The following is a 12,537-nucleotide window of genomic DNA, read 5'->3' on the forward strand; positions in this document are numbered from 1 at the left end:
ACGTTCTGCAGTGAGTCTAGCTCCACCTTTTAGTACCGTACCACTGTGCTAGGTACCCCAACGGAAGGGTACCCAAATAGTGGTACGGTACGGTTCGGCTTTTTGGTACCATTCACAACTTTTGACAGTGGAAACGCAAATAATTGCGTACCGAACCGAACTGTACCGTACCGTACCGCTCAGTGGAAACGAGGCATAAGGGTTCACCGTCTCAAAACTAAGCGCTGTCTTGCTCTCTCTCCCCTCGCACATATTAATCCAAATAAACGACACGATGATAAGGTCGGGAGACTAAAGTTTCATGTGGAGCATTCGGAGATTTGTTTTTCCTGAATTAGGCTACCGCTGGGTGTGAATTGTGCTAAAATACGTTGCCTTATCTGAAAAGCGTTCCGCACATTCAGCTGACATAAACCACACTTTAAATAAACGAAAAAAACTATCCAGTGATGAAATGTTTTCTGTGATGACACAAATCTTGTGGGATGTCCCAACCGCGGGGATAATCACACAACGCGCACACGTCCGATAATGACACGTCCAATTCGCGAACTAATGACTCATTTGAACCGATTCGTTTTAATGAATGGTTAAATCAACTGATCTTTCCAACACTGAACTCACGGGACGTTTAATCGGTGTATAACTAATCGGTAACACTTTACAATAAGGTTCCATTTATTACATAGGCCTAAGTACAGTTTGCTTACTCAAGTGTAAGCTTTAAAACAAATAAAACCACTTGTTTTTTCCCCGAAAAAGCATATGACTAGGCTACTTTTTTCCACACAGTGCAGTCTGTGCTATCAGGAATCGATAAGAGAATCGTTAAAGAATCGGATCGATAAGCAGAACCGTTAGTGGCATTGATATTGATAAAATCTTATCAATTCCCATCCCTAGTCTAGAATATTTGCTCCAAAACTATGTGAGAATCATCCTGACTACTCATTCAGATAAGTCAATAAAGTCTTTTCCATTTTTAATGACTTGTTTTGTTTGAGAAAGCTTTATGCGAGGAGGCGTGATCTCTCATTAATATGTGTGGCATTCCACACCTGAGAAAGACAAAGACCCTCCCCATAATGGCCCTATTAGGTGCTATCAGGCCATATCATTATCAGGAGCCTTGCACAAAGAATGAGGAGATTTAAAAAAGAATGGCTTTTAGATTGTTTGGATTTATTTACAACACACACACACACACACACACACACTGCTTAGAATAAGTGAACACACCCATGCTAAAGTTGACTAAAAAGAGGAATAAAAAATCTTAATGACTTAATTAAAAAAATGAGGAAATCTCCAACCTTTAGGGACATGAATAATGTCCTTAAATTCTTTGTGAATGAATAATGTATTGCAAATAATTAAATGTTCTTCTTTAAAATACAGGGTGCATACGTCTGGACACTTCTATCACACACCCTTCACCATATAGACATGGTTTTATTTCAGTTCAAAGTTCAAAGTTAGAGTTGGAAACATCTTGAAAAGAAAATTGTCTTTTTCCATAAATGTCTTAGTTTGATCATACATATTTCAAAGTTGAGGATTCATTATTTTGATATAGCTTGCATTGGAACAAACATCTTAGTTGATTAGTTTATTGACAAAACATACTATATATTTAACATATGAGCAGAAACTCCTAACAAAAGCTTATTTGATGTCTATTTTAGAGTAAAAACTTTATCCAAAACTAGTCGAAATGTTGTCTTTTATTTAGTCTGTAACAGTGCGTATCTGTGCATTCATTCATTCATTCATTCATTCACACACACACACACACACACACACACACACACACAAACATGATTCACATTTAAACAGTATGCTATTTTTCCGTTAACAGACACTAACGTTATTCTATATCGCGATTAGAACAAAGCACTTGCATAAAACACTTACTTCTCAGCTGATCTGTTGCTCATCCTCGAAGTGAAAATAAACCAGCACTTGTTCTGTGGTAAATGTCCCAGGATTGTTCCTCATAGCCGCGCAAGACGACAGTAGATTAATCTGACTAAAAAATATAGTGTTTTCAGAGTTTATGGGCGTTAACGCGTCTCAATGTGTTGCTTCACATATTTGCGTTTGAATAGCGCGTGCTCTCTGTGGGCGTGTCACATTACCAGAGATAATGAGCTGAGAGAAAGATAATTAGAACGGCTGACACGTCTCTCTTTTTATATAGATGACATAAACGGAGAATATTTATTTTAGTTTTGAATCGGATCATTTAAAAGTACAAACTCAAATGATTAAAAAGATATATTGCTTATGGCTGGGTAAATAGTATTAGCTGAGTTGTGTTGAAGATTAGAGACGTGCTCCAGAAAAAAAAAGTTCACGGTGACGGAGAAGCAGAACGCACACCCTGTTTATTTTCTTTATTTTACAAAAGCACTATATTTTATTTTGATTGTATGTGGGCACATAAAAAAGTAGACAGTTAACAGATTATTTTCTCATATTTCTTAACTCTATATGAACAGAAATTATGGTAGTACTTTAAGTCTATTTTTCTGCTATGTGAAAAAAAAAAACGAGCAAAACGCGCCGGCGCGTTTCTGGTCCCCAGAGGGTTAAAGGTGTTTATTTTTATGCTTGCTATATTTCCTGTTTAGGCATTGTCTTTAGTTATTTAGATGTATATTTGATAAACTTTATAGTATGAGTAGATGCCTCATATATTTTAATTATTGTAACCTTAAATGCTGTTTTCCTATGTTCCTTTGTAGAAACCACACGCACACAAAAAGAAATAAAGAATTTGATACCTGAGTGACTAGACTGGACCTGTTCTTACCGACAGCCCCATTGGCTTCAAGCTAGCTACCTTGCTATCCCCTTAATCCTTTTCATGGTCCTTCGAGCCGGAGCCCATTGATGATCGGTGGATATGTCTAATCACTCCCTGCCCTCATTGTCTCAGTCTGAACGCCCACGTCGCCAAGCCCAGCTCTCCGCACGTTATGATGATTTCATCCTGCAACATCATCAGCGATCACAACCTACAGCAGAACCACCAGAACAACTGCTTGATCCTGCAGATAGTTCTGGTACTGGTCCTCATTATCAACCCTGGAAATCGGATGAGTCTGAGGAAGAGCCAGAGGAGTTGGAATTGCCCATGGAGGGAGGCATTCAGGAGGATATTCCACACCCTTACTCACCTATCCTATCTGAGAGAATGCAAACCCTTGATGTTGAACACCCACATACCTCTCCTATAGCTCCCATGCCTGACACTCAGACTGCACTCCTACAGCAAATGGTAGAAGAATTAAGTAATCAGGGTAGATTAATCCAGCAGTGCATGCTTAGGAGCAGCACTCACTCCTCACGGTCTCGCTTGCTATCCCCTTGCCCTGATAATTCTAACCTTCAATCACCACAAGCCCATCAGACTATGGAGGACCATAGGCCCCCTCCTCTTCCACTTCAGTCACAGCTTCCATCTCCTCCTCCTGTAAGCCGTGCCCCTCTGACCCAGCCTATGCCACTGTCCTTGCAGAGCATGCATCCTCCTGGCTGTGGTCAGTTTCCTGCCAGATATCAAGCACCAGCCTCGTATAACCCCATGCACCCAGCCTATACACTGCCTAATCAACCTTTGCCTGAGTTTTTATCCTATTCTGTCCAGCCGGTATATCAGCCTCTCAATGTGCAGCCACACCACCTGACATCGGCTCCCCCTCTAAACCAGCTAGTTCCTCCAGTTGGCCTCCAGCAGTTCAACTATAGGAGGGTAGAAGGCCCTTCTTTCCCTGATCTCATAAGGGAGGACGAATGCCAGTACATGATGTTAAAGATGGCCCTATCCAACTTGTTAGATCCAAGAGAATCAGAGCAGTATAAATACCACATCCTGTTGGATCATCTGAAGGTAGACCAGGAGAGGAGACTTGCTTTGGCTTATGCTTATGCCCCAGATCCTTAAACTCAAGCTGTACGAGCCCTAGATGAGCGTTATGGTCAACCTAGACAACTTGCTTTGAAGGAGCTCCGAACCATAATGGAGATGCCTGTTATTCGTACAGGTGATGGTAGAGGCTTAGACCAATTTTCCCTCAGAGTGCAGGCATTAGTGGGCCTCATTCAGTCCATGGGCCCTGAAGATCTCTCTGAGCTTACCTGTGGCTCACATGTTGAGCGACTACTAGATAAGCTTCCCTGTGAACAGTTCTGCCAGTTTAAGAGATGTATGAGTTTGAGTAGACCAGGTCCCCTTTCCTATAACCTCCTGGATTTTTCCAACTGGCTACAACAAGAAGCCCGCTGCCAGCCCAGGAGAAAAAGAACATCTCAGCCTATCGGTCAGCCTATCCGGCAGAGGCCTCCACCTCCTCACCCATTAAGGGGTACAACCATACTTCATGGTATTAAAACCTCCTCTCATATGACTTCCTCCAGAGCCCAAGTTCCCTCACCTAAAGTTGTTCAGCCTCCTCCTAACAGCATAGCTGAATGCTATCCAGTGTGCGCTTACTGTGACTCTACCGAACATCATGTCAGTAAATGTGGTGGTTTCCTCCAGCTCACCAAAGACCAGAGAACTAACTGGATCAAGGAACAGAGACGTTGTTGGCGATGTTTACGAGATCACTTTGCAACCCAATGTGACCTCAAGGGACGCTGCAGCCAGTGTAACGGGAAACACCTACACATCCTATGCAACATTAACCAGAGGCAAGTGCAAAATCTATATCTTGACCACCCTAGTGACTGCAATAAAGTACTACTGAAGGTAATTGAAGTGACCCTGCGCAATAGCAACAGATCCTTAGACACTTATGCCATACTGGATGATGGGTTCGAAATAACAATCCTCCTTCACCCTGCTGCCCAAACACTTCAGTTAAAAGGAAAATCTGAGAATCTACAGCTGAGAACTGTGAGACAGGATGTCCAGACTCTTAATGGAGCTTCTGTATCCTTCACCCTTATTCCTAAAGCACATCCTAACAAGTCTTATGTCATCAGTCAAGCCTTCACTGCTGACCAGCTATTCTTGTCAGAACATTCTCACCCGGTGAAATTCCTCCAGCAGCACTACTCACACCTCCGTCAGCTCCCTCTCAAACAGCTTAATAAAGTAAGACCCCTTCTCCTTCTAGGGGCTGATCATACACATCTTATCATCCCAACACAACCTGTCAAATTAGGCCCTCCTGGAACCCCTGTAGCAATCAAGACCCGGCTCTGCTGGACACTGCAGGGTCCTGCAAGAGATCTCTCTAGCTTTCCTTCTACTTGTTCTCACTATATCTCCTTTAAATGCCCACCTGATGACATCCACCATAATGTCCAGAAGCTGTGGCAGATTGATGCATTACCTCAGAGCAGTGGCGGATTTAGCAAATTAGGGGCCCAAGGCGAAGGTAGTATGGGGCCCCCCATCCGATCTTTAAAAAAGAACGAAAAAAAAAAATTCAGAATTTTTTTTTTTTTGAAATAAACTATTACATGCCACTTTCTGGAGAGTTTTGTGCAAAGAAATATAGAAAAAAAAGTAGGTCTAGCAAGTCTTATATTTCTGTAATTCACAGAGATCAAACACAAATATGCTGACTGAATAGATTGCTAGTTGAGAAACACTGCTTTAATTAATGTTTTTATGATGACTTTGTGAAAGATTAACTAAACAGCATGAGCCGTCTTCCTGCTGGCCAGTAAGTTATTTGGCAAATTTCATTCATACAGATCTGCATTATGCTATAGTTTTTGATAGTGTTATACATTTCTTACAGATAATCACGATGATCATTGCGTTTGTCTTACCGAATGTCGTAGCTTTATGCAATTACAGTTTGTCTATAAGCTTTTTTTTTATTAATGCCGACAGTAAAATGTTGCCAGATATTGCTACGAAAAACAAGAAAACAAAATTATAATAATCCGAAATAAGTTCAAAGCTTGTGTTTTGGAAATAAGATTAATATATCACTAACCCTAACATGCAACTTTCCACTTTAATTATTTCCTAAAGAGTCACATTAAATCAGAAAAACAGGTCCAGAAGAATACTTCCACCTTTTCATTAGGTGGATCTGGCAACACGGAGGCTGCACGCGCGCCCTCACTCACAACGCACTCTCAAGCCCCGTTCACTGCGCTAGCTTCTCGCAGCAACATGCATTGCAAACACTCATATGAGGTGGTTTAAACGGCTAATTAATCATTCAGAGAGCTTGACATTTTATTTTTGAATGTAAAATATGACAGAGTTCCGGACCTCGGTCACCTCATAGCTGCTACGGCCATGGACTTGTAACATATCGTTAGCACGTACCGGGCATCACAAAAAAGTTTGTTACCTTCTGCAATTTTGCTAAAAACGTTTTGCTTTCCTCCCGCTTCCTGCTTTTTCAGCACCGCTTGGGTAGCTTCTCTGTCTGTCACTCTGTAGCCTACACGGTCTGTCAATAACTTATTTTTCTCCGTCAGTTTTTTGGCGCATTAGCCTTGTCACTTTCGCACGCAGAAAGTGAGATAATGGAATAGTCCAATGTAGTGAGGTGGGGGGCCCCCTCCTGTCTGCGACACTAATGACTTGATGCCTTTTTTCGCAAATGTTTTTTTAGAAATATATCATTTGCGAAAAGTAAAAAAAAAAAAAAAAAAAAAACTTAAGCATAATTTAATGGGGCATTTTGGGGGCCCCTAGGTAGCTCGGGGCCCAAGGCAATTGCCGACCTTTGCCTAATGGTTAAGTCCGCCCCTGCCTCAGAGAAGCATGAAAGATGTGGTTCGTTCCAAACAGGATCAAGAGGCAATGCACCAGCCTGAGACCCAGACCATCAGAATACCTATTGATGGCACCCTTCGATATGCAGCACCTCTCCTCCGTTTAGACCCCTGGCCCCCTCTGAAGGCCCACAAGAAGGCAGTAATGTCCTGTCTCCACAGCTGTGAAAGGCGACTCCTTCAAAACCCACAACAGGCAGAGACCTATACCAATGAGATCCAGAAATTGGTTAATGCTGGGTATGTCAAGAAGTTGTCATCCTCTGAAATAGAAGATGTCCCTGAGTCCTGGTTCATACCCCACCACATTGTGCATCACAATGGTAAAGATCACATTGTGTTTGATTGTTTCTTTTCCTACCGAAATCAGTGTCTGAATTCACAGTTACTTCCTGGACCAATCCTTGGGCCTTCACTCCTTGGAGTTCTACTCCGTTTTAGGCAGCACAAGACTGCTATCAGTGGAGACATTAAATCAATGTTTCACCAGGTGCGCCTACTACCCCAGGATAAACCTCTCCTGCGATTCCTCTGGCGTGACCTGGACAGTGAAGCTCCTCCAACAGTGTATGAATGGCAAGTTCTCCCCTTTGGCACAACCTCAAACCCTTGCTGTGCCATTTACATCCTCCAGAGGATCATCAAAGATACTCAGGCAGATGAGTGCATTCACCATTCCATACACAATAACTTTTACGTGGATAACTGTTTACAGAGTCTCACGACCCCAGAGGAAGCCAGAGATCTCCTTTATAGCCTGCGCTCTACCCTCTCCTCTGGTGGCTTTGAAATCAGATAATGGGCTAGTAATGATCCTCAGGTCATCTATGACCTACCTCCTGAAGCCAGGTCAGAACAAACGGAGCTTTGGTTATCACACCATCCTTTCCTTGATCCCTCAGTCTACACTAGGCCTCCTCTGGAACTGTGCCTGTGTCTGAGGGTATCTGTATGGCAGAGTCATTGAACCTACCATTCCAACTATGCGCCATATTTATAGAGTTCTTGCTAGCCAGTACGATCCTCTTGGCTATATCCTCCCTTACACAACAAGGGCCAAAATCATCGTTCAGCACTTATGGGGAAAGGCACGAGAATGGGATGACCTAAATCTCCCTCATGATCTCTTAGAAGCCTGGGTTTCCTGGGAAAATGAACTCCCTAACCTCTCCACTATCACTCTGCCTCGCTGCCTCACCCCTCCTTCAGTAGACACCTCCTTAGCCACTCAGGACCTTCACATCTTCTGTGATGCATCAGAGAGGTCCTATGGTGCAGTTGCCTACATGCGCACAGATGATGGTCAGCAACAAGGTTATGTGTCCTTCCTCATGGCGAGGTCCCGCGTCGCTCCCAAAAAACAACTATCCATTCCGAGACTTGAATTATGTGCTGCTCTCATAGGAGCCCAGCTATTTGGTCTCCTCCAAACAGAGCTCACCCTCCATATCAGAAGGACTATTCTATGGACTGACTCTACCACTGTACTCCATTGGCTCTAGTCTGACTCTTGCCATTACATAGTTTTCGTTGGAACCAGGGCAGCTGAGATTCAGGAGCTCACTAAAGGCCAGGAGTGGTGTTATGTGGATTCTCAGAACAACCCAGCAGACGACCTAACTAGATGAAAGCTACTAGCCGAACATAGTAGGCCCTGCAGGTGGAACCTAGGAGCTGGCTTTCTTTTTCAATCCTCTGAACTGTGGCCCACTAGCCCTGCAATAGATCCATCTGATTATGCTGAAGAACGGCATAAGCCCAGCTTCTGTGGTGCTGTATCCCTCAGTCCATACCCCTCCATCCCTGACCCTAGTCAATTTGCCACCCTCCAAGATCTCCTTGACTGCATGGCGGCATCCCTTCATGGGGCGGCAAAGCCTCCATCAGCCGAAAACTACCATGATTCAGAGACCGCCATGCTAAGACAAGCCCAGGTGGATTCCTTCAGGGATGATTTAGCCTGCCTTCAAATTCAAAAGCCCCTTCTATCTTCAAGTCGTTTACTCTCCCTTGCCCCAGAGTTAGACCCAGCATCAGGGCTCATTCGAGTAGGCGGAAGGTTACGGCAAAGCAGTGATCTACCCCCTGATGCCGTTCATCCAGTAGTCCTGGACCCTGGCCATCCAATCACAACGCTTATAATTAAGGATTGTGCTGACCACCTACAACATCCTGGGCCAGAAAGGCTTTTTGCAGAGTTAAGAAGGCGGTACTGGATCCTGAGGGGTCGTGAGGCAGTCAGAAAATATCAGCATAGGTGCCCGAAATCCCAACAATTCCGAGCACATCCCATTATTCCCCGAATGGCAGATCTCCCTCCCACTCACCTTCACCTTCATGAACCTCCATTTTATTCTATTGGGATGGATTGTTTTGGGCCCTATACGGTCAAGATTGGCAGACGAGCTGAAAAAAGGTGGGGAATAATTTTCAAATGTCTGACGACTAGGTGCGTGCATCTTGATCTACTCAGTCACATGAATACAGATTCCTTCTTGATGGCGCTCAGGCGTTTTATTGCTCGCAGAGGTAAACCTGTTGAGCTGCTCTCTGACAGAGGTACCAACTTCATTGGAGGCAAGAGAGAGCTACTAGACGCCTATCAATCCCTAACCCCTGACCTTCAGGAACCTCTGGCCAGGCAGAGAATTTCTTCCAAATTCAATCCTCCACACGCACCTCACTTTGGGGGAAGCTGGGAGCGTGAAATACGCTCCATCAAAATTGCTCTAGAGACTACCCTAGGTGCTCAAATTGTCAGTGAGGAGGTACTACGCACAGTCATGGTTGAAATTGAAGGCATCTTAAATTCCAAGCCCATAGGCTATGTGTCATCTGACATTGCTGATCCTGACCCTGTGACCCCTAACTTGCTGCTTATGTGGCGGCATGATGCTTACCTTCCTCTGGTTACATATCCAGACTCTGAGCTGCACAGTCGCCGTCAATGGCGTCACAGTCAGATCCTTTCTGATCATTTTTGGGCCCATTTCCTTAGAAATTCTTCCCTCTTTTCAGTCCAGACAAAAGTGGCGCACAGACCATCCTAACCTGCAACCTAATACTTTTGTTCTGATTCTAGATCCTCAACTTCCCAGATGCCAATGGTCAGTCGGTAAGGTCATCGCCCTTTATCCTAGCAAGGATGGTCGTTGTAGGGTTGCTGATGTACAAATCAAGGACAGGACATATACAAGGCCCGTTGCTCGCCTCATCCCTCTTTCAGCCCTACCGGATATTCCCTGATTGATCAAATTTGCTATACAAATTTGGGGGCGGCTGTTGAGAAGTTTTGTGTCCCTTAATCCACAAGGTGCAAAGCATGTTAATGCCTCTTAGCCTGTTAATTTTCATATTAACTCTAGCTCCACCCACCTGATTTCTTAGCCAATCAGGACTCTATATCTGGCTTTATTAACTGCACCTGTGCCCACAGCATGTTACTTCTGTTTGCAGCACATGGATGTACTGTGCAGAGGACTGAGTTCCTGCGTGTGCGTAATTGACCATGTAAGTGCCTTTTGTTTGATACTTCTGTATTTCTTAGATTTGTCTTTAAAGGTGTTTTTTTATGCTTGCTATATTTCCTGTTTAGGCATTGTCTAGTTATTTAGATGTATATTTGATAAACTTTATAGTATGAGTAGATGCCTCATATATTGTTTATTGTAACCTTAAATGCTGTTTTCCTATGTTCCTTTGTAGAAACCACACGCACACAAAAAGAAATAAAGAATTTGATACCTGAGTGACTAGACTGGACCTGTTCTTACCGACAGCCCCATTGGCTTCAAGCTAGCTACCTTGCTATCCCCTTAATCCTTTTCAGTGTGTGTGTGTTTAATTTTACATTTGATTGTGTGTGAAAGTGTGTATTTCAGTGTGACTCTCAGTCCTGCAGTTTCATGTTACTGAGGATCAGCTCATGTGTTCAATCATTTACAGCTCAATCAGCTGAACTCACAGCAGCAGAAAGAGGCTGAACACTTCAAATATACTTTACATTGTGATTCATGTGTAAGAGTCTAATATGATCTTACCACAGACTCTCCAGTTTACAGTGAGGATTCTGTAGTACATCAGACAGCAGATTCACTGATTTTCCTATTTTATTCCAAGACAGATCCAGTTCTCTCAGGTGTTCAGGGTTTGATCTCAGAGCTGAAGTCAGATCAGCAAAACCTTCATCTGTGACGCCACAATCCCTCAACCTGTAGAGAACAACGACACACTCTTCACTCTCTGTTCAGATCAGTTTAGCAGTGAATCCATTAAAAAAAAGTTCAAACTTAAAGCACAAATTAATATGTTTGATGGATCATTAGATTGAGATATAAAATGTCACAAAACACGATCATACAACATCTAAAGTATCATTCAATCAGGAACAAGAATCTATTATTTGCACTATATTAAAAGTCAGTCTTGTGCAAAATCTGCTTTAATAAATGACTATTCATTACATAGTACAGATCTCAGTAAATCTAATCTATGTAAGATTTATGGAGTATCAACTAGTGCATGTTTGTGTGTGTGTGTGTTTAATTTTACATTTGATTGTGTGTGAAAGTGTGTATTTCGGTGTGACTCTCAGTCCTGCAGTTTCATGTTATTGAGGATCAGCTCATGTGTTCAATCATTTACAGCTCAATCAGCTGAACTCACAGCAGCAGAAAGAGGCTGAACACTTCAAATATACTTTACATTGTGATTCATGTGTGAGAGTCTAATATGATCTTACCACAGTTTCTTCAGTTTACAGTGAGGATTCTGTAGTACATCAGACAGCAGATTCATTGATTTTCCTATTTTATTCCCAGACAGATTCAATACTCTCAGGTGTTCAGGGTTTGATCTCAGAGCTGAAGTCAGAGCAGCAAAACCTTCATCTGTGACGCCACAATCCCTCAACCTGTAGAGAACAACGACACACTCTTCACTCTCTCAGTTCAGATCAGTTTAGCAGTGAATCCATCAGTGGTGGACACGACAGTAACGAAGTAAATGTAATTCGTTACTGTACTTAAGAAGCTTTTTGGGATAAATTTTGGGAGACTTTTACTTTAACTCCCCTACATTTCAAAGTCAAATATCTTACTTTTTACTCTACTACATTTTCAAAATCAGTCGTTCCTTTTTATTTATGAGTGGATAAAAACGTAACTGGTCAAACGAGCCACCAATCACAGTACAGCGTGCGCGCTTTGTTTTGAACTTGCCTTGGCGGTATCTACGAAGCGTGAATCAGAGCCGTTAAATATGAGAGTTTCGAACATAGATGGTTGTGACAGTGATCTCGCCGCCGCGTGGTCACGTTATTCGTGTAGCTCTCAATAGTTCCAAACAAATCGAGTTGACAATGATTTTAAGCGGGACAGAGAGCAGGAGCTATTATTGCAGCAATTATCGGTAAGTAGGCTATTGACGCATAATGTACATTGCTTAGGTTGCCACTAAAATGACTTGCATATAATAGCTTTTTTTCTGGGGAGTAGCCTAGCAGAAACACTGCATTAATACGTTTTTGTGTTTAATTTTGGAGGGAAATTGGCTGTTCCCATAACATAGAATATAGAATATATATTCTATGTTAGAATATATATTCGCGCGCGTATGTGTATGTGTATATGTGTGTGTGTGTATATATATTTAATGGCGTTGTGCAGGTTCATGTGAATGTTTCATAACATTAAGATGTTAATTATGACCATAGGCGCTGGAGAAAAATATATACAGTAAATACTGTAAATGTTTTATACCTTATGGGAACAGTCCCCTTCC

At 42.6% G+C, this 12,537-nt stretch overlaps 1 protein-coding gene across 2 annotated transcripts in view; it reads right to left on the reverse strand.

The window, feature by feature from the left end:
- Positions 1-12,537, reverse strand: part of LOC130091087 (NACHT, LRR and PYD domains-containing protein 12-like) — a 287,371-nt gene that overhangs the window by 182,911 nt on the left and 91,923 nt on the right. For both annotated transcript variants that reach the window (XM_056258781.1, XM_056258782.1), the window contains 2 exons: positions 11,498-11,668; positions 10,797-10,967 (listed from right to left, as the gene is read on the reverse strand). In XM_056258781.1, coding sequence (XP_056114756.1) covers positions 10,797-10,967; positions 11,498-11,668 — 342 coding nt within the window. The remainder of the gene's footprint in view (positions 1-10,796; positions 10,968-11,497; positions 11,669-12,537) is intronic.

The sequence above is a fragment of the Rhinichthys klamathensis genome, unplaced genomic scaffold, assembly GCF_029890125.1.
Source record: "Rhinichthys klamathensis goyatoka isolate OS25496 unplaced genomic scaffold, OSU_Roscu_1.1 h1tg000159l_1, whole genome shotgun sequence".
NCBI lineage: Eukaryota > Metazoa > Chordata > Actinopteri > Cypriniformes > Leuciscidae > Rhinichthys > Rhinichthys klamathensis.